The sequence below is a fragment of the Helicoverpa armigera genome, chromosome 20, assembly GCF_030705265.1.
Source record: "Helicoverpa armigera isolate CAAS_96S chromosome 20, ASM3070526v1, whole genome shotgun sequence".
Classification (NCBI taxonomy): domain Eukaryota; kingdom Metazoa; phylum Arthropoda; class Insecta; order Lepidoptera; family Noctuidae; genus Helicoverpa; species Helicoverpa armigera.
The window spans coordinates 4,309,269-4,329,970 of NC_087139.1; the positions used below are offsets into that span (position 1 = coordinate 4,309,269).

Here is a 20,702-nt window from a genome sequence, read left to right on the forward strand (position 1 = left end):
TTAACTGTGACTGTGATAAGGTGCTATTTATATCCATAAGCTTAGGAAAGGTATTTATGTAACATATCGTTAACCGTTTTACTATTAATTGGAGTCCCATCACCCTTATTGCTAATTTCAAGTATAGTGCGAATAATTGCTGAGTTTAAATCTTTATTATTTATTAATTGCTCTTTTAAATTAATTTGAGGAGCTTGTGTAGTGGGAACTACAGGTAATTTATTAATCTTAGAAGTAGAGCTACTATCTACCTTATGTGCAGATGAAGCTGCAGGTTTATTTACATTTTGTACAATTTTATTTTCAGGTGTGGTTTTAATTATATTATTATCTACAACATATTTTGTATTTTTATTTACATTTTCAGTTAAAGATGGAAAATTCTGCTCATATTTCTTTGTATCAAGAACACTTGAATAAGTAATTTTATTGCGTTTTTCTAACATTTTTTGAATTTTAATGGGACAAGACCTGGATACAGCCAAATGGGCTCCCCTGCAGTTGGCACAGCAGAGCTCATTAGGCTTGTCACATTCGGTGTATAAGTGCTCTCCAGCACAACAACTACAGCGTTGCTTACCATTACATACTCTAGCCGAGTGATTAAATTTAAAACAGCGGTAACATTGCTGCAGAGGCGGAACATAATCAAATACCCTATAGGAGAATAGATCGTACTGTACACTATCAGGGAGATTATTAGACAGAAAGGTCAAACTAACAGTTTGTAGAGGAACTCGCTGCTGCCCAACCTTCTTTGTAAAACGTCGTATCGCAATAATTTCGAAGTGAGAGGAAAGCTTGGAGTATAATTCCTTGGTGGAGATATTGGTAGGTACAAAACGGATTACTCCTGTTTTCTCTATTTGGGCTGCCGGTATAAATGCTTTTAAATTATACTTTTTCAAAAAAACAGAGTTGGCTATGAAGTTGTTAGCCGTGTTCGCCAGTTTAAATACGACAACCACCTTATTCGCGTTGACTCTCTGCAGAGTCACCACACCCTTTATTTCCGATGTGAATATGTGGTTCAGGTAAATTGGGCTCTTGTTTCCAATTCGCTCCTTTTTATCCTGAGACTCAACATAAACTTTAAATTCAGTATTGGTTGAATGTTCTGGGTATTGCCTTATATAATTAGGCTTCAAAAAAGGAGCAAAATTACTACTTTCCTGTTGCCGCTGTTGCTGCTGCTCTGGCTCTGGATCTATTTGCCGCTTAGCCGCCTTCCTGGAATGGGGTCCATCTGGACCCCCATCCACGTCACCATCCATCTAAAGACTGCTATTCTACTATTTTACAATAGTTTTCCACAATGTTTAAGCACAAATAACAAATTAATTTAATTAAAATTTTGGAGGATACTTTTAAAAGAACCGCGCTCTTCGAGTTTCCCGCCTTTTTTTCCCGTCCCGACATTGTCAGACACTGGTACAGATTAAAAAGCTACAGATTATTTCTTTTTAGTTCTTAAATCCTGCCAACATTTTGGATGCCCAGTTTCACATCCAGGATAATCCTGGCACTGGAACAGATTAGGCAGCACAGAAGGTGGAAGGCTTTTACCTATGGTTATAATAAACATGGTGAAGTACTACTATTGCGTATTCCCAGTTTTTTTTTTTTTTTTAATACTTAGAGCTGATAAATGCATTGCCGTACTTGTTGAAAGATCTGTAATTATTATTAGGTTTTTACAGTTTAGAAAGCAGCGCTGGCTACAGTACTTAGAGCCTTTAGTTCTCTACTTTTAGAACCCACTAGGCGCTGCTCTAAAAATTGCTTTGGGCCCCCGCCCCGCTCGATCCAGTATAATATTGATGCCAATGATACCATTAGTATAATACCTTATGACGAGGAAGCAATTTCCTTTTTTTATATTACGGAGCAGGAAGTAAATAAAACACATTTCTTTTTTACACTACTAATTTTATTTCGTGTAGAAATTCAAAGTCTTATACATTTAGCACCAAGATATTTCTATAATTGAATCCCCAAAATATAATCATTATGTAAACATCTTAAACCTTAAATGATTGTACTGTAAATATAATCCTTTTATTACAAACATAATATTCCAAACGTAATTATGGCACACAAATCAATAGAATTTTTATAACAAACGCATCAAAAAGGAATTTTGTACGTAAAACTTAAAGCTTTAAACAATGCCACTAATTAAATTCCATGTTTAGTTTTAGGAGAATTTATGGAAAAATCTTGGTATACTATAGGTATATATATCATGTATATCCCTGTAGTCACCGAAAGAGCAACAAGTTTTAATATGTATCATCATATTAAAATATGTGTTTAATGGATAGTGGCTGTAACCATGTTACCTTCTACATCTTACATTCTTAGTCTAGTGAAAAATGAATAAATTGATTCATCATCATGATTATCGATTATGACATTAATCAGCAAATTATCATCAATATTCGTCAGCAAATAAAAATTATAGGAATACCTATCTCATTTCTGCGTCTACACATAAAAAATTATCAAAAAAAAAAATTTACCCCTCTGTATATGCGGAGGTACACAGATAAAAATAATAAAACATTATTAGAAATACGACATCCATGCTTTAATACTAGATTGAATCTTTGGTTAAGATTCTTCATACCTAAAACTACAGTTTAATTTTGGACTTTACCAAAACATTTGTTGCGCTTGGCTTCTACTAAACTAACTTTCTTATCATCTAAATACGATCAAATAATAAATCTGAATACAATCAATTTTAGAAAGTTTAGAGCATATAAACTGGAGACGGCATAGGACCTGCATATAGGCCAACATTATACAACACATGAACATTAAAATCAAACAATAATCATCCTAAAGATGGCTAAATTTTCATTCCTTAATTTGAAAAATTCTAGTTATAGATTATATAATCAAAATATAAATCAAAAATGTTTATAAAAATACAATTTTATTTGCATGCTATCAAAGTGTCTTTAAGGCTATGGGTTGGTTGGTTCACATCGAACATAATGCGCGCTCGCTTTCGCAGTCACAGCCCTCGAGTTTTTCAGTCTTTACTAGAATAAACATTCTCAATTCGATATTAACTATGAATTTTATCCATTACTCAACACTACGCTTAGCGATTCCTACCGCGAAAGGCTGATTTGACAGGTTTTCAGTCTCCTAATTATTATCACAAAACAGTACAAAAGCATTGTAAATTGCGCAGTTTGATGTAAACCATCCTTACACCGAGATATCACAAGATCGACATGAGCCTTTTAATATTTTACTTCATAAGTATACAAATTATTTCTTAGAGAATTTTAGTTCTTTTTCAAGACAGAACTTTCATACAATTTTTTATTGGCGATTTCGAATCTTAATTGACTAAGGCCATTATGACCTATGGTCGGCAGATAGTTTCCTTAGGAAAAACTCCTGTTTAATTGCTCTATGGTCCAAGAGTAAGACAGCAAGTACAAAAATATCACATTCATGAGACGACACGAGGAGAGGTAGCACGTTCGCTGCCTTATTAGTGTAAATAAAAAAATATGGTGACGCCTTAACCTTTACTTAAAAAATACTGATTAAAGACTCTTTACAGTAAAAAAAATATATCAAACGTCGCTTTTGTTTAGGCAGGACTTAATAGCATTAAGCTAAAATTATATGAGCCTAGAGTTCGGTTGCTAACACATTACCTATAAAAACATAGGTAGGTCTAAATAGGAAATCTTGCAAGTTATCGCAAGCAGCAAACGTGCTACAATAATGTATATAGGACACAAGACAACACCGACATTACAAAACTACATTAGTATAACGAAGTGGAATGTTACCACAGTCTCAATTGAAAAACCTCAAAATCTACTAGTACTTATAAATCACATACAAATGCTACTTTATGCTTGACATTAACTTAAATCTATGGTTGTTACTCTATTATCACCATGCTTTGTAGGCGGGTTGGTGACAGTCATGGCAATCCAAATTCAAACGTACACCTATATGCATAGTTTACACGAAGCAAGAAATTAAATGCTGGCGCCGGTCCTGCGGAGGTCACTGGCTAGAAAATAGAAGGGCACTCTATTTTCGTTAGCGCGTGAAAAACGGGCAAATACCAAGCCAGCGGTGGTTGCCAGTCTTATTGGCAGCCAGTGTTGGCTTTGTGTAAACTATGCTTTATGATGTGGATAATCGTCCACTGATTGCGGAATACTGATCAGTATTTATCCACAGCATATAATAGGGATAAACCTTTGCTGGCTTGCGTGACAAAAAATAGAAAAAAACAATACTGAGGATTTTTCACGGTAGAGTTAAATATTATAATATTCTGCAGAAATAGTTTTTAATGAATTTCAAAAATTATTTAGTGTGTAAATAGGTACAAAATAATGTTAGTGTCCAAACTATTTTGTCGCGAAGTGCACGCAAGCCAGTTCATCCCACAATACCTAGAAAACTTACTTCTTTTGTGTCTTCTTCCTGCGTACACGCTTTTTGGGTGCTATTTTGATGTTTTGCAGCATCGGGGTAATGGTACCGACGATGTCTTCGACAACAGTCTCAAGGGTTTCCCCGCCGAGGCTGAAGGAATCGAATCCGTGGTACGTACCTAGTTCCCGACAGCGTTGCATGTACATACGCCACTTGATATCCTTCTCAAGGCAGAGGGGATTGCCTATGATGATGACCTTAGCTTTGGCCCGGGTTATAGCTACGTTGAAGCGCTGAAAAAACAAATGTGTTGATATTATTAAAATTCATTATTTTTGAGTATCGCTTTCTACTATGTTTGCTTTGTTAATAAACAATGCAGTAGATAGACTAATCAATGGCACGGCGCAACAACTGTTAGATAGCTGCAAGCTCGCTGTAACCCCGCCGTTGGTTTTTTGTATTGACTTTATATTTTTAAGGGTCAAATACAAATGACAAGTTAATTTCTGGGTGATATGACCTTGCAAATATGAGGTATTTATGGGCTGTTGTATGTAAAATTAACTTTTCATTACTCGTTAAGGCCAAAGCGCACCGACAACTTAGAATATGAACATCCATAGTAAACCGTTGTTTCAAGACAAGCAACGTTTATGTGGTCGGTGAACTTGAGCCTTGATATACTTATAAAAAATGGCTGCACGCATTTTTGCTGCTGTTATTCAGATCTTTATTTTTATTCAAAAATTATCCTTATTAACAGAGCAATAAGGAACATCAAATAGTCATGTTATCTATATTGTTTGTGGGTGTGTCAAAAAAAATAGGGTAAAGAGTATGAACTCACTTTATCATCAACAAGGAACCCGAGTTGGAACTTGGCGTCGTGGTCGAGCAGGTTGCAGTTAGCGCGGACAGTCGATATGATGATGATGCGTTTCTCTTTGCCCTGGTAGGCCTCCACCGTGCCCACCTCTATCTTGTCGTAGCTTATCTCTTTCAGCAACTTCTTTATTTGGTACACCTTTAAATAAAAAAAATACGAAAATTTTTAAGATGAATAAGGAATCTAAGGTCCTATTCAAAATAATCATACGATCAAGTTCAGTATTTTTACTTTTATTTTAATGTCTAATCGAGTGGTAATACTTCCCAAACTTGATTTAAAAATATCCTAACTGTTATTCTGATGTATAAGTGAATAGCTTATGTAAAGGTAAATCAAAAATAGTTGTGATTTAAATATCCTTACAACACATTTATAATATGAAGTACGATAGAGGGGGTTGCCTACTTAACCTACTAGGATATAACGAGATCAACTATTTTGACGCCCTCTAAGTCTAGTACTCAGTTTTTAATGTTGTTAATAATACTTCTTTTGTAACGATATTCATTTTAAAAATCTATGATCTATGATTTAAAATAAAACGAGATACGTATTATCAGGCTTACCTGTCGTATGTACGGAGTAACAATGCCGATGTCCTGCATGGCTACATTGTGTACCGTCACCAGGCGCCGCACGTACAGCTGCACTATCTCGCACTCCAACATGTTGAAGTAACTGCAAACATATAGGTATTTATTTATAAAACACTAGCTGTTTCACTCGCCTCGGAAATACTGCCCAAACCCGAACAAAATGTAGCCTGTATTACCAATTGATATAATTCGTCAATTGTTTTCAAGCTGCAGGTAGCTTTACAACTGTGAAAGAATTTTTCAAATCAGTTCTGTAGTTTTGTAGCCGAGTATTTACTCTTTATTATATTACCGCAGTAAAGACAAGTTTCTTCCCTTATCCCGACCAAATGTAGTGTTTACAACAGTTAAAGATATTTTCAAATATGTCCAGAAGTTTGGGAGCCTTTACAGATACAAAAAAAAACAAATAAATTTATTTAAAACATAGTTTAACATGTACGAATATGAACAGAAAAATGTTTCTTCTTTATCACATAAGTATAGATTACAAATACCATGGACGTACCTTGGCGACTTGCCAATCTTCTGTTCCTTGGAGAGCACTCCGTGGAACACCACAGCGCGGCTGTGTTGCTTCTCTCCCAGGATATCGATGTTGCTGATGCGATCCTCTTTCGCTAATGCCTGATAATAATTTTAAAAAAAAAGCAAGTTGTAGCAGTAATTTTCAAAAAATGCAAGTTTTTAGATACTTGATATTTATGTGTCGCTTGAGTAGGAATCTACATGATTAATTTTAGCTATCCAAAACAAAATGTTCCGGTATCGAACTCCAAAAAATGAATGCCAAACCAATAAGCGAGGTTTTATCGTTCAAACAGCCACACACAAAAAGTAGTCGATAAACGTATTTTTTACTCATTTTTAAAGCACTAATTTTAAGAACACCTGTACTGTTAGAAAACTTTTTTTATAAAAACTTACCCTAAGCTGTCCCTTATAGAAGAGTCGATCAGGTATTTCAATAATGTCAGGGTTTGAGCGGAAGTTGTTCCGCAGCATCACGATATAGTTGGGATCGTTGCGGATCTCGCTGTATAGCGGGCATGTCTTCTTCAGCCGCTCCATTAGCGACGTGCCTGGAACAATACGATTATGATGTCATACTCTGAAAGGGACGAGTCAAAGTTATTTACTAACTTATGGTAACTATGTTTAAAGGGGAAGAAATAGTCAAGGCATCTGGTTATGACCACCCGTGGACCCGTGGACTGGCACTCAGCTAGACACTCACCCAGTCCGATGTTGGCGGCGTTGTGCGAGATGACGACGGGCCCCAGCTGGTGCGGGTCCCCGGCCAGCACGAGGGTGGCGCGGGGCCGCAGCAGGCCGCACACGGGGATGAGGCAGGCGGGCTCGCTGGCCTGCGCCGCCTCGTCGATGAACAGGTGCGTGATGTGGTGGGCCATGCCGCGGGAACGAGATTGTCTGAACGAGAACGTTACTTTATATTGACGGCATCTACCGACAGCACACTAAAATATGTTACGAAACCCTAGGTGCGAATGCGATTCGCTTAGTGAGAAATCTACCACGATCCGAGGTAAAAAAATACCCCTAAAAATGATACGGAATTTACATGGCATACACAGGCATACACGTCAAATTCCGGGTAATGACTACAAAAGGTCAAATTTTTCAAATATCTATACAGACTGAGGCCAACATTATTTTGTTTTTAATGCTGAAATGAGGTAACGGGGCGCGTCATTTCAGCAAACTTTACCTACACTTGTCTAAAACATATGGCAAGATTTAATTTCCCCATCCCCACTCATCACAGGAACAATAAAACACAATATAACTAATAGAAAGAATTAAATTTATCTACTTACCTAGCGAACTTAGCGGCATGTGAAAGCGTGGTGATGACGATATTGTACGTCACGAACTCTTCAACTTCTACAGGCTCGAAGTTGGCGCGGCATGAACCGTTGGAGTACTCCACGAGACATTCTGGCAGAGTTTCCCTGTAAACGCGGATCTTCTGTACAAAATTCTACGGGATTGTAGAAGATATGACGAAAAAAGAAAGGAGTTTTCGGAATCCAGTTTGAAATAGAAACAAGGAGTAGCCTCCTGCCCTCCCCCAGATTGGGACCAGCAAAGCTGCCGTTCCCAATCTTGCTGGTAAGGTCCAAATATCTGAGGAGTTTTCTGTGCTTGCAAGGCAAGTTAAGCTGCGGATTTAGACTGTTATTTATACATCTTTAGTCTTTGACACCGGCAGGCGTCAGTTGTCTTACCAAGGGGTATCTGATTGCCCAGGTAAGCAAGTTTAGGTGGTCAGATAACTGGTAAACAGGAAGCCTACCCCATAACAGTTTGAATTAAGGTAGGTAGGATAAAAAGGAGGATCAATAATACAAATATGTACTAACCAGACCCTGAACTTGGAGTTAGCACGCAGAAGCCAGGCGTCGGATTTGAACATATGAGCGTATTTGATAAGCATGGTGGCCACGTGGTCGGCCGCGCTGTTGGAGTCTGTACACACCATGATACGATGACTCGGGTCTTTTAGCACCAGCTGCAAATGTTCACATCAAAAATACATTTACTTATATGGGAGTATATGAAAAATAAGAGCGTCCATGGAGTTTGTTGCCGCTTCTTCTCCATAAGACCAACTCTTTGGAACCGTGCACCTAACTTTGACGTTTCGAAAGAGCTTTCATAGGCCTATTTGAAATAAACAATTTTGAGTTTGAGAGTGTAGGTAGGCCCGAGGCAGGTTTTGAAAAAGCGTAATTTTATCACCAATTCAGAAGTTTTCGATTTGTTAATTTCACGTAATTTTCTATTTTGATTTATGTAATTGACTCTTGAAGTCGTGTAAATCAAATTAATAAATAAATAAAAAATACACAGTCCAATTAGGCCTTACAATTACAAAATTAATTATTGTTTTTTATGTTTCTTAAAAACAAAACTATGTTTTAGCAACAAAATTGTATGAATATCATCATGCACTTTGCAACTATCCGAACTTTAGACCCAACTGGTCCGAAATCACGAGTATGTTTTTGTTTGTAACCAGTGGCGGATTTACAAACTTGCCGCTAGTAGGCCATTCAATTTTTGCCGCCTCTAATGATTGTGAACTTAATGATATTTCTGTCAGTTACTTACTAGATTATTTTTGCAAGCCTCTATGTACCGAAGAGTTTAATGTTAACAAGTTTATATGACAGCGACTATGAAACGTAAAACCTCTGTAACTTTTAAACGGCTCAATCGATTTTCATCAAATATGTCTAAGAACACTCGCTCGTAAAACACCTGTAAGTAGTACAAAAAACAAACTAAATTGAAATCGGTTCATTCGTTCGGGTGCTATGATTCAGTGGCGGCGTAGCATCGGGTGGCACCCGGGGCAGACTACATATTGAGAAGCCCCCCAAAAAAAAATGTAAAAACTTTTCTGTTCCAAAATTGAGAATTTTTTTGGGTCACAAAAATACCTACCCAAACAAGAGTGGAAAAAAAGCACTGCTCTTTGCAGTGCTTTGCAGTGCTTTTTTTCCACTCTCGTTTGAAGAGTTCGTAGAAGCCGCGAGCGTAGCGAGCGCGAAATGTTTGATGTTTGGGACGCAATAATACCTAAAGAAGCGCGAAATTTTTTGAGTCTTGGAACAAAAAAATACTCAAACAAGTTTGAAAAAAAACCAGTGTAAAGTGAAAAAGCTGAGAGCGCAGCGAGCGCGAAATTTTTCGAGTTTTGGGACCTCATAAACAGCTTAGAAATCGTCAGTGTAGAGCGTCAGTTGTTTTTGCTACTTCGGTGCTTTAAATTTTTGTTAGATTGAGGACTCAAAAAGCGCAGAACAAACCAGCGATGATGAAAAAATCGCGAGCGAAGCGAGCGGATTTTTTATTGAATTTTTATTGAAACGCTATTAGAATATTTTAAAATTCATGATCACCTAAGTACCTAAGTATATATTACAGTTTATTAATTTGCGTTAATAAATCGTTTATTTATATATGGATTGTGTACTCATATATACTCAATTATAAAAAAAACCTGTAAAAAAATTGCTGAATTTGCCGCCCCTCTAAATCTGCCGCTCTAGGCACTGGCCTACTTGGCCTATTGGTAAATCCGCCACTGTTTGTAACTGTTGTATTGTTACAGCCTTTTTTATCGTCTTGGATTAAGCATTAATCACCACGCTTGCTCAATGCGGGTCGGTGATTTGACACTTTATAGTCCAGGTTTCCTCAAGATGTTTTCCTTTACCTTTTTATCAGCCATTGGTCTCCAAGATATACTTAGAAAGTGCATACAAACTTAGAAAAGTTGCATTGGTACTTGCCTGACCTGGAATCGAACCCACACCCTCATACTCGAGCGGTTGGTTCTTTATCTTTTTTAACTATAAATACCTGTAAAACAGCTTCGACAATAGTGACAGTCTTGCCGGTGCCGGGCGGGCCGTGTAACAGATAAGGCGCAGTGTCGGCAGTCCCCGACACGATGCGTTCTACCGCGCAACGCTGCTCCAAGTTGCCTTCCACTAGCGGGTTGAAGAAACTGCAAGAAATGAAGTATATAAATATTTCGGTTAATAGTATTAGTATACAGCTGAATATAAATTGCCAAACCGTTCATCTCAGATAATTATTTTAGTTAATAACTAGCTTCTGCCCGCGACTTCGTACGCGGATCCTGTCCTTTATGCCAGCGACTACGGGGTCAGCAAAATCAAAGATCTGAATCGTTTGATATTGAATATTAAGGGCCCGTTGACTTGAAAACAACGGAATACGCGTAGCCATTAGAAACGTTCCATATATTTAATTTTTGTACTTCAACGGCAAAAGCACAGCAGCCTAAACAAAACGCTGAGAACTGAACCGCAATAGACGTGACCATAGGGATAGAAGTAGTGATTCTAATTAGTCCGCATTTAAGTTGTGTGTGCCAAAAATATTACACGTATTATTACGTTAAAAAACATTAAATGTTACTGAGATGACAAAGTCGTGATGACTTAGTGGAAGTCGTGATGGTTTAGTGGGTAGAGAACCGGTCTCTCAAGTATGAGCGTACGTCTTTGATTCCAGGTCTGGCAAGTACCTGCCAATGCAACTTTTCTAAGTTCGTATGTACTTTCTACGTATATTTTGGATACCAATGACCGTTATTTGGAGGGGATGCTAAACTGTAGGTTCCGGCTGTCATTGAACATTCTTGGCAGTCGTTATGGGTAGTCAGAAGCCAATAAGTCTGACCAGTTTTACCAAGGGGTGTTGGGTTGAGCGGGTAACCAGGTTGTGGAGGTCAGATAGGCAGTCGCTCCTTGTAAAACACTGGTACTTAATTGCATCGTGACTGGAAGTCGACTCTAACATAATTGGGACAAAGGCTCTTGAGATAATAACGACAATAATAATGAGATGTAAGCACCGCAGGACATCTGAGGCTGATGACGGGGAGTAGCGACCCCGCGGGGCTATATAAACTGAGTTCTCCAGGGAGAGTATACTGTCCCCCATCTCCGGCCGGTCGGAGTGAACCATGACGGGGGTAGGTCTCACGCCTCTGGCGTAAGTGACCCACAGGGAGCGCGTAATCTGCATTTCAAGTGTAGTATTGCTCTTGAAGTTCCACATCAGGTGTTCCAGATCTTCGATGTACATACGTCAATAGAGAGTGCTTATCAGATTGAACCACTTCTGCTAAAACGTCATATCTTTATATGCTATAGTCTAGCTGGGCTCCTGGGGTTCCACATCAGGTGTTTAAGATCTTCAATTTGTATAAGTCAATAGAAAGTGCTTATCAAATTGAACAACTTCTGCTAAAACGTCACATCTCTTTATGCTACAGTCTAGCTGGGCCCCTGGAGTTCCACATCAGGTGTTTGAGATCTTCAATTTGTATAAGTCAATAGAAAGTGCTTATCAAATTGAACAACTTTTGCTAAAACGTCATACTTGTATATGGTACAGAGAAGCTGGGCTCTTGGGGTTCCAGATCAGGTGTTCCAGATCTTAAAATTTACTATCTCAGCTGAAAATGCTCATCACATGAAACAATTATTGCCATGGCACCATTTTTGTATCTCTTATAGTTTTGTTGGTCTGTTGGTGTTCTGCATCAGGTCTTCAAGTTTCGAAGATAAATTATAGCCTATATGTTGACCAGGCTTAATACTGATACAACAAAGAAAAAATCATTGAAATCCGTTCAGTAGTTCCGAAGATTAGCGTGTACAAACAAACAGACATACAGACATACAGACAGAAATTTTTTTTCGGATTTGTGCTCCATTACTGTTTCTAAACCCCACCCAATTATTATTTTTTTAATATATTCAATGTACAGACACAGTTTTTTTACAGATTTATTATATGTATAGATAATGTATTTGCTAATTGTAATTCATCTTCCTACAGATTTTTGACCCCAAACAAACTATCGGCCGAATAAGTTTGCAGTGTGCAGCAAAGAAGAATAAGAAATTTTATTTCCAATAGATTACATTATATGATATCATTAGCTCCAAACTAGGCAAAGCCTGTATCTTGGCTAATTTAGACAGGATTAAAAGGTACAATTTTCTAAAAATACAAAAATAAAGTAAATACGAACAATTATACTCACTTGACGATGGGTTTGACTTGCTTGACCCTGTTGGTCTCTTTAGGGAAGATCCTGCACTCGTGGCCTTCAGTGAAGACGGCGTGCACAGCGTGGTGCATGCGCTCTAGCGGCACGCGGGACATGAAGAACCGCACGTCGAACAGGGCTCCCGCCCGGTAGTGCTGAGAGAACCTGATGAATAATCACAATAGTTTATCTCGTGGCTGGCTATTACCTCGGACAAAGATTCAGCATGGCGATCCAACGAGGTAATGCTGCCAGCCTCTTGGGCACGCTCCCAGTTGACAGCGATGGGAACGATTTTTTTGACGCTTTTAGTTGTTTGTTTTACTAGGATAAATATGTATAGTTTATTCTTTCTATTCGATAGAACATCTATTTGTTGGGGTCGGCTTCCAGCCTAACTGCATGCAGCTGAAAACCTATAATTTACACGAAGAGACTGCCTATCTGGCCTACTCAACCCAGTTACCTGGACAATAATTTCTGGCTAAGGATTACCCGTAACGACTATTAAAGATGTTCAAATGACAACCACAAATTTATCGTACCTTCCGAAACACGGACCGTCTCTCTACCCAGTAGGTATAGACCTTAAAATAAAACAGCCTATGCCATATCCTAAAGTCCACCAATATGAGAGACTGGTGTTATTTTTTTTTTAACGACGTCAAAAATCATCAAATGACCCCTCAAGCTGTGGGTTAGTAGCGGTGAGGGAGTGACAGACTCTTACTGACTAAAAACCGTCGTGTTCCGTCGTAGGCCTTTTATGTACCAGGGCCGCGGTAACTCTTTCGAACATCCCGCAGCCCCGGCAGGCGATCTGCGTCATGTGATACGTGAGGGCGCCGTAGAGACTGGTGTTTGAGGAAGACATTTAAAAAAAAACCAGTGTCATCAGAGCCTCGCTTTTTCTTAGAACCCTCTGACGTATAAGTAAGTAGACGTACATGATTTTTTGGCAACAAAAAATTATTTGCTATTTTAGAAACGCACTTATTTCGCTCCTAGTTGTAGAATCAGCGGATTGAGGGCAAGATACGAGCCGCCATTAACTTTGGCGAGAACTACACAAGGATGATAAATGTTACTCACTTTGGATGCAAATCTCCGATAATAGCCTCACTGTCATTGATCTCTTTAACGATGGCTCCAAACATCACCTCGTTTTGGTTATGTGGCTTGATGAACAGCAAATCTCCTGCAATTATACAAATGTATTAGATACAAACATTCGAATTTCACTCCTTTTTGAGAAGTCGGTTAAAAATAATGTATGTACATAACTCTATTTTTTAATTAGGAATTATTAAATAACCATACCAGAGTGTGGAGGACGAGAAAAAACAAATAGGTTTTAACTAAGGCCTAAAATCTATAAGCCTTAGAAACGTCGCTTCCTAAGAATCATCATTCGAAAATGAACCTTACCTAACATCAAAGAAGGTCTCTTTTCCCCCAGCCCAGGCACCTCAAGCTTGTAACAGGTGCCGTGTAAACTGTGCTGTACGACGATTTGCACGCCAGACATGTTGTATTTCTGTACAAAAGCAAAAAGAAAACTTCATTCAAAAATGGTGAAGGTTCTAGATTACTGAAGAAATCAGAAAAACACTGCGCACTGAAATACTTGTTTGTGACATATGTTTTTTTTTTATTAGGACCCTATACCCCTTCTCGTAAAAATCACAATTATTTTATTCAAAGTAGGCTGAAAAACAGCAAGCCCAAAAACGCCCACCATTCACCACTTCCTGAGTTATTACTACGTTGAAATCAGTACAAATGAGAAGTTGAGCAAGATAACAATCCAAAATTCTAACTTTGTAATAAGAATTAACTCACCTTTATGTTGACCCGTATAATGGTTTCTTCATACCACAGAACATTGTGGAAGAATTTTATATAATTCTCCTTTGTGATACCTATACTAAAAATTTTCCTGAAACAATAAGTTTTTTTAGGAAATCATTGTTATAAGTTGTCTTTTAAAATGAGACTTTGCATTGGTGGCAATAAATTTCAAAATACTATTAAATAATATTTTTTTTCTAAATTCTGGACAGTTCAAACAAAAACCACGGGATGGTGAAAGTTAGACTTGTTTGTGGCATCACAGCTCCGGAACGGACGAGCTGATTTTGTTACTTATAGTCTTGTTAGACATATGAATTTTATATTACTACACACTATACCTACGTACCTGATATCCGCTGATAAATCCTTTTCTCTTTGTGACGCCTTTTCTGGTAGTTTCAAGTTGGTCGCGTATATTTGTTTGCAATTTTTTGGTATTTGGAACATATCGTCGCAGCGACTGTGATTAAAGAAAATTTGTTAGGAAGACCACTCATACACTTTTAACGTTTTAAATGATTTAAGATAATATTTGGGCCGATCGGGTGCGATTCACAACTATGTTTCTCCGAAGTTCGCTATTTAAAGACTCATTCATACTCTGTAGAGTTTTGTTAGTACATTTGGACTATACTGTGAAGTTACTGGCTACTTCGGAAATACAAAGCTAATTGACGAGAGATAAAGACCATCGAGCTTAGAATAGTTAAGACAATGATAAAGACCTGCTTAAAAAAGTTTATTAATAAAAAAATACACTTACTCAGAAGAAGCAGACTTGATGAGTTCTTTAGCCCAGACGCCTTTTCTTTCGTAAGGACTAATGATGTTATCGTGTACTGTTTGGCTGCCTTCAACAAATACGACCTGAAATATATCGTAAAGAAAAAATATATATGGGACTTATTTTATGTTCTTTTTGGGACTGACTTGGTGACTAGCGGCCGTGGCCAATATCCTATCTCACTACTATTTTGACATTCAAATTCCTATCTCTAGAAAGAAAAACAAATTCAGAAGCAAGAACGGTTAGTGTATGTCGATCACTGCTCAAGCACTTCGTTTACTTCCGCCAACAGTTTCGTTACTGGCAATACTGCGGATCAATAGGAACTAACCGTCTACAAATAGATTGCAGGGGAAGTCCCTTAGTATAAACTAAAACCGGTTAGCTCATAAGTACTTAGTATATCAATCACGTGGAGGCATAGGTAAATAGTAATTACCAAAATTACGTTACTTTTATTGTTATGTATAACATACTCGCAACAAGTGATAGTGACATATTATTATGATTGAAAATATCAATCTTAAGGCTAGAGAGACCATGTAATGGCTAGAGCTATTGTACAGAACATATCTTTTTTTTAATGTAGGGCTCATTTGACGTTTTTATACAAAAACTGAGCACCGTGCCCACAATTTCAGAATTTACCGAGGATTTGCAGGGTAAAACGTGCCATATACGAGAGGCCTTAGTTAGATGAAGTGGTTATTATTATTATCGACCATCTCGTATTGGCCTCGAGAGATCTTCATACAAATTTTCGTGACTCTTAATCTTGCTATTTGTATGTATATCATATCCACATAATTTAACATTTCTCGGTACGATGCCGGAGGTCGAACGATTGGAAACAATACACCACTGTGTGCCGAATGTTTCCGGGAAACCATACGATTGCTTTTAAAAATAACTCGAAGGGATGCAAGGTTAAACGTGACGTTGTACCTTGTTCTAGAAATATTTAAGTCTTCAAATGTTACATTAATCCTTACTAATATTATAAATGCGAAAGTAACTCTGTCTGTCTGTCTGTTACGCTTTCACGTCTAAACCACGGAACTGATTTTAATAAAACTTGGTACAGAGGTAGAGTTGACCTTGAGAAAGAACATAGGATAGTTTTTATCCCAGACTTCTGAATAATTCTCTTGGAAAACGCGATATAACCGAACTCTACGCGGGCGAAGCCGCGGGCGTAATACATAGTTGCACTTATATTGTACACCTGAAAGTATGTGTTGGTTTAAGTACGAATGTGCGGGTGTTTTTTACTTCTGCATAAACATAATGAAAGATTATAAAAATATAGAGGATGTAATTCTCCCGAGACACGAGTTAACCGCGGATGCAGGCAATAGCTAGTTATCAGTATGTAATGCTAGTATGCTATAGTAATAATTTACTATATATAATAATAATTCTGATATAGTAATAATGGACGTGCTTAAAACGAAAAGCGTCTTGTGTTTTTTTTTTAATAAAAAAAGCCAAGACGCCTTCAATATTATGGACCATATATACCGACCATTAGCCAATATCGGCGCTTGAAACGGTTTTTGGGCTTGAAGTATAGTTAAATATGTGGATTGGGTGATATCTAAGACGTTTCTTGAAGTGTTACGTTAGCTCAAAGAATATTAATACATACATAGTAAAAAACTATGGGTCCTACAACCGACCTTACCGAATAGACGATATTTGAGTCATCCGCAAAGAATTTGCCTACCTGAGCAAGTAAGACTATTACCACGTAAAATTAAAGGTCTGCTTTATAATTTTATGTGAGTGTAATAATTTAGGTGTCTTGTTAAGGTAGTTAGAAGCCAGTAAGTCTGACACCAGTCTAACCAAGGGGTTTTTTTTCAATTGGGTTGCCCGGGTAACTGGGTTGAGGGGTCAGATAGGGCAGTCACTCCTTGTAAAGCACTGGTACTCATCTACATCCGGTTAGAATGGAAGCCGACCCCAACATAGTTGCGAAAAAGGCTCGGAGGATGATGATGTTAAGTTATAACCGGGTCAATACTGACACAAGAATCAATAATTGTTATTTATTCAGGTCTTTACTGCATCATACCTATGACATTGGCTGTACCTATTTATCTAGGTTTTGCAACTTGGTTTCCGAAGGCTGATGTTAGACCTGGTTTTGTTGACGGTGAGCCTGCCCTGTGTTTAAAGTTCCTTACCCGAAGGGTACGGAACCATATTACAAAAGACTACGATGTCCGTCTGTCTGTTATTAGGCTGTGTCTCACGAAACCTGATATTTACCTAGACAGTTGTTCATATATGCTAATCATTATTGTTGACGTTATAAAAATAAATACTGAAAACTAGCATGCAATAAATAATTAATTATTTTAGCAGCTGCCAAAACGTGGTATTTAGCGCGGAAAAACTTGTGAACGAGTCCGATTCGAACTTGGCTATTTTTAGTCTAGTTTCCAACGACTATGAATTTCATAATTTGAAACATGATACTTATCATGTTTTTAATCAAAATGCATTACCCAAAGCGGCTTAACCACAGCTTACAATTTTCGCTTTTAATACATTATTCATATAAGCGATATTGCATTGTACAAGCATACAAACTCTTTTGTATGAACTTGACCCAACAAAACAAAAATAATGAACTAGGTAATAATACTCGCTAAACTGACCCAGACAGAGGGGTCAGCTTTAGGACTTAATTTTAGAGGGGGTGTTTACAATAGGTTGACCCAAAACTTGCATTGAAACGCATTCATGGAAATAAAGGGTTCGTCCGCGTATTTGTTTTTTAGTGCCTAAACCAGGACTTGATTTTGGAAATACTCTGTTGAATTTGATACCTACATTTTTGATTAGGTACTAGCTTCTGCCATCGGTATGAACTGCACCCCGCGGGAGGGCTATGAAAGGGCATAGGCTCTAGACTACTTACGTACCTCGTTTATTCGTAATTTCGTTCAAATTGTTTCAGTAGTTTTGGTTTGAAATCGCGTTAGACAGTCAGACACGCAGAGTAACTTTCGCATTTAGGTATAATATTGGTAAGGATCCCGGTACTGCTAAACAAATAGTCACATGATAAAAATCTACTCGTAACATGACACTGTTTATTTTTAGGGCTATATAATTATGTACTTGTTTATGCTTAGATCATCAAGTTGGTATGTGTTATGTAAACTTTCAACAATGGGTAACATGAGATGTCTTGATAGATTTGGGTATGCTCAGTGAAGCAGTACAGGGTCAGCTATAAGAATGTTTCATAAAATATGCATCTTTATATCAATTCTAAAAGTAACGGCTATAAAAAAAAAAAATAGATGAATTAATTCTGTTTAGAAATGCATTCGGTAGATGTTCCTTATTTGTTTTATATTAAAATGTTCATGCATATAATATTTTGTATAATGATTCCTGGAGCCACATTACTGTTTGAAGTTTGATCAAATTTAATAAACTCGCAAGCAGAATTCAACAATCTATTTATTTAAACTTATATGGATCATAAAGAATAGGAATTATAATTAAAAAATCTTGCTGTAAAAAGGATAGAATAATTGTGCAACTTACCATTTCTCTCATAAGTATAACACTTTCATTATTGTCCTTTTTTACAAAGTAGAACAATATTGGAGTTTCATACTGGCCAATATTTGGCGAACTGAATGTCACTGTTATTTTATCTGATAGTTTGCTCCCTAAAACAAAAAATGATTTTACTTAAAACTTGAAAAATTAATATATAAACAAGAAAATTCAACTACGTAATAAAATAATATGAATAATTCAGCTAGGAAATAATGCTATCACTTCAAGCACTAGATGAAAAGTGATTTGAATTTCAGCGGGTACTTCCCTCATATAGACTATTGCTCTATTACATGAATAGTACATGTTGTTATAACATTGTTGAAACATAGTGTATCTGATAATTTTCATAGTATGTTGAAATAGTTATCAACATCAAAGAGAGTTCTGTTCTACTGGTAAGTAGCTATTATTAATTCGGTGAAGCTTTTGAAATCAGTCAGTTATTGAAGCATTGTGTTGTGCAGTAATTGGTGTATTATGTAATTAAATAAAACTAATTGAAACTTTAGTTCGTAGAGCAAGTTATCAATATTGATAAAAAATATTTGAAATAACTGAAACTTACTGGGTGCTAGGAGGCGAGGCTTGCTGCCAGCGCCAAAAGGATTGTTAGCCATCACAAAATTGAATTGTTTGTGAACCAGTTGAATGTAAGTAATTAAAAGGTCATCCATACTACTCTCATTGGACAGTAGGAATGTAAACTCCACTTTTTCATTAGGTTTCGCCTGCAAAAAGGTGGAAAATATATTTTTATGATTTTTTCTGGTCCAAAAATTTATGAGATGCACGATAAGAGTGGTACATAAGATTATACATTAGATAGATTAGTACATTGCTATTGAGTGTTCTATTAATTAATATGCTTATTCATTATTCATGCAGAAGGGTAGAAAAAAAAACTTACAGATATTTTAATTTTTCCATCTTTGTTACCAAATTCTGTACCAAAACTTGATTTAACATCACAGAATACAGCAGCAACTCCTTTGCGATTCGTCACAAATTGTGATCTGGTGAACAGTACGAAATTTAAAAAAAAATACCACGAAGATTCGAAATATGTATATTTGAATATGGAACTTAATTTTGATTGTTTTACAGGTCTTAAATTGACTTCATTTAAACATTTTCATTGCATTCATTTTGTTTATTAATGTATTGTCAGGAAATTGCAAGTGGTGATGGGACGCCGCAAAAAAATAGCACTATCTTAAATGTATATAAACAAACAAAGACTTACTTGTTTAGAGCAAATTGTTTGAGAGAACTGTTTTTCTTGTGTTTTTCTGTAGCAAAATGTTCGGGCTCCACATCCCTGGCGGAACACACAAGGCAAGTATTCATTTTGAAAGCTATTATTTTATTTATTCCGGTTCGCCTTTCAACACTTTAATTTTACAAAGTGAAGCAATTATCTTTGAATCCTCGAATTGTATGATATTACTATCACGTAAACCACAAATCAATTAGATGGCAAAAGCCAAGCATTATTTTTTGAAGTCATAGCTAATAGCTTCAAACCAAAAATATGTATAAACAAAATAACGCCGAAGCTGAATGAAACGAACAAAAGTTTGATTTGCCGATAAACAGGGCCGGCCGCCCGGCCGTGAGGATTTTTTGAGGAGTAAACTAACTGGGTTACTATATTAGAAAATAAATTTGCGTGCTTTTCGTTTTATTTTTCATGTAATTTATAAACATTAAAATTAAGTTAAGTCCGGTATTCTTTTAATAAGATAATATTTATTGAATTAGCAATATGGTAAATAATGTATGCCAAAAAGCCATGGCAAAAAGACTTGAAGTCAACGTGGTAGTTTTTTCTAAATATTTTTGCCGGGGATTTACAAATCATTGACACTAACTGAATAAAATAGGAAAATATATTTTGCTACGGTGCGGCATAGCTGGGTAACTGGGTATGTTAATTAA

The 20,702-nt window shown here is 36.9% G+C and overlaps 1 protein-coding gene across 2 annotated transcripts; it reads right to left on the bottom strand.

Annotated features, from left to right (window-relative positions):
- Positions 1 to 1,908: 1,908 nt before the first annotated feature.
- Positions 1,909 to 20,390, bottom strand: LOC110380439 (uncharacterized). Of its 2 annotated transcripts, XM_064039729.1 has the most exons (19): positions 20,008 to 20,390; positions 19,672 to 19,777; positions 19,330 to 19,492; positions 18,744 to 18,871; positions 15,153 to 15,256; positions 14,736 to 14,849; positions 14,378 to 14,474; positions 13,964 to 14,072; positions 13,628 to 13,733; positions 12,530 to 12,700; positions 10,306 to 10,453; positions 8,298 to 8,446; positions 7,752 to 7,886; positions 7,151 to 7,344; positions 6,841 to 6,995; positions 6,422 to 6,540; positions 5,884 to 5,995; positions 5,276 to 5,452; positions 1,909 to 4,718 (listed from the first exon to the last, which is right to left on the bottom strand). In XM_064039729.1, exons 1-19 carry the CDS (start codon positions 20,109 to 20,111, stop codon positions 4,452 to 4,454), a joined length of 2,658 nt encoding a protein of 885 aa, XP_063895799.1. In that variant the 5' UTR covers positions 20,112 to 20,390; the 3' UTR covers positions 1,909 to 4,451. The 2 variants fall into 2 exon arrangements, with proteins under 2 accessions (XP_063895799.1, XP_063895800.1); XM_064039730.1 differs by lacking the exons at positions 18,744 to 18,871; positions 19,330 to 19,492; positions 19,672 to 19,777; positions 20,008 to 20,390 and adding an exon at positions 15,320 to 15,465.
- Between the last annotated feature and the right edge of the window lie 312 nt (positions 20,391 to 20,702).

Excerpts from the sequence above, each read along its gene's own strand:
- LOC110380439 (XM_064039729.1), bottom strand. The coding sequence starts at position 20,111 with ATGAATACTTGCCTTGTGTGTTCCGCCAGGGATGTGGAGCCCGAACAT. Across the intron at positions 10,454-12,529 it reads CAAGTCAAACCCATCGTCAA|TTTCTTCAACCCGCTAGTGG; the intron begins GTGAGTATAATT and ends CATTTCTTGCAG. Across the intron at positions 4,719-5,275 it reads GGTTCCTTGTTGATGATAAA|CGCTTCAACGTAGCTATAAC; the intron begins GTGAGTTCATAC and ends TTGTTTTTTCAG.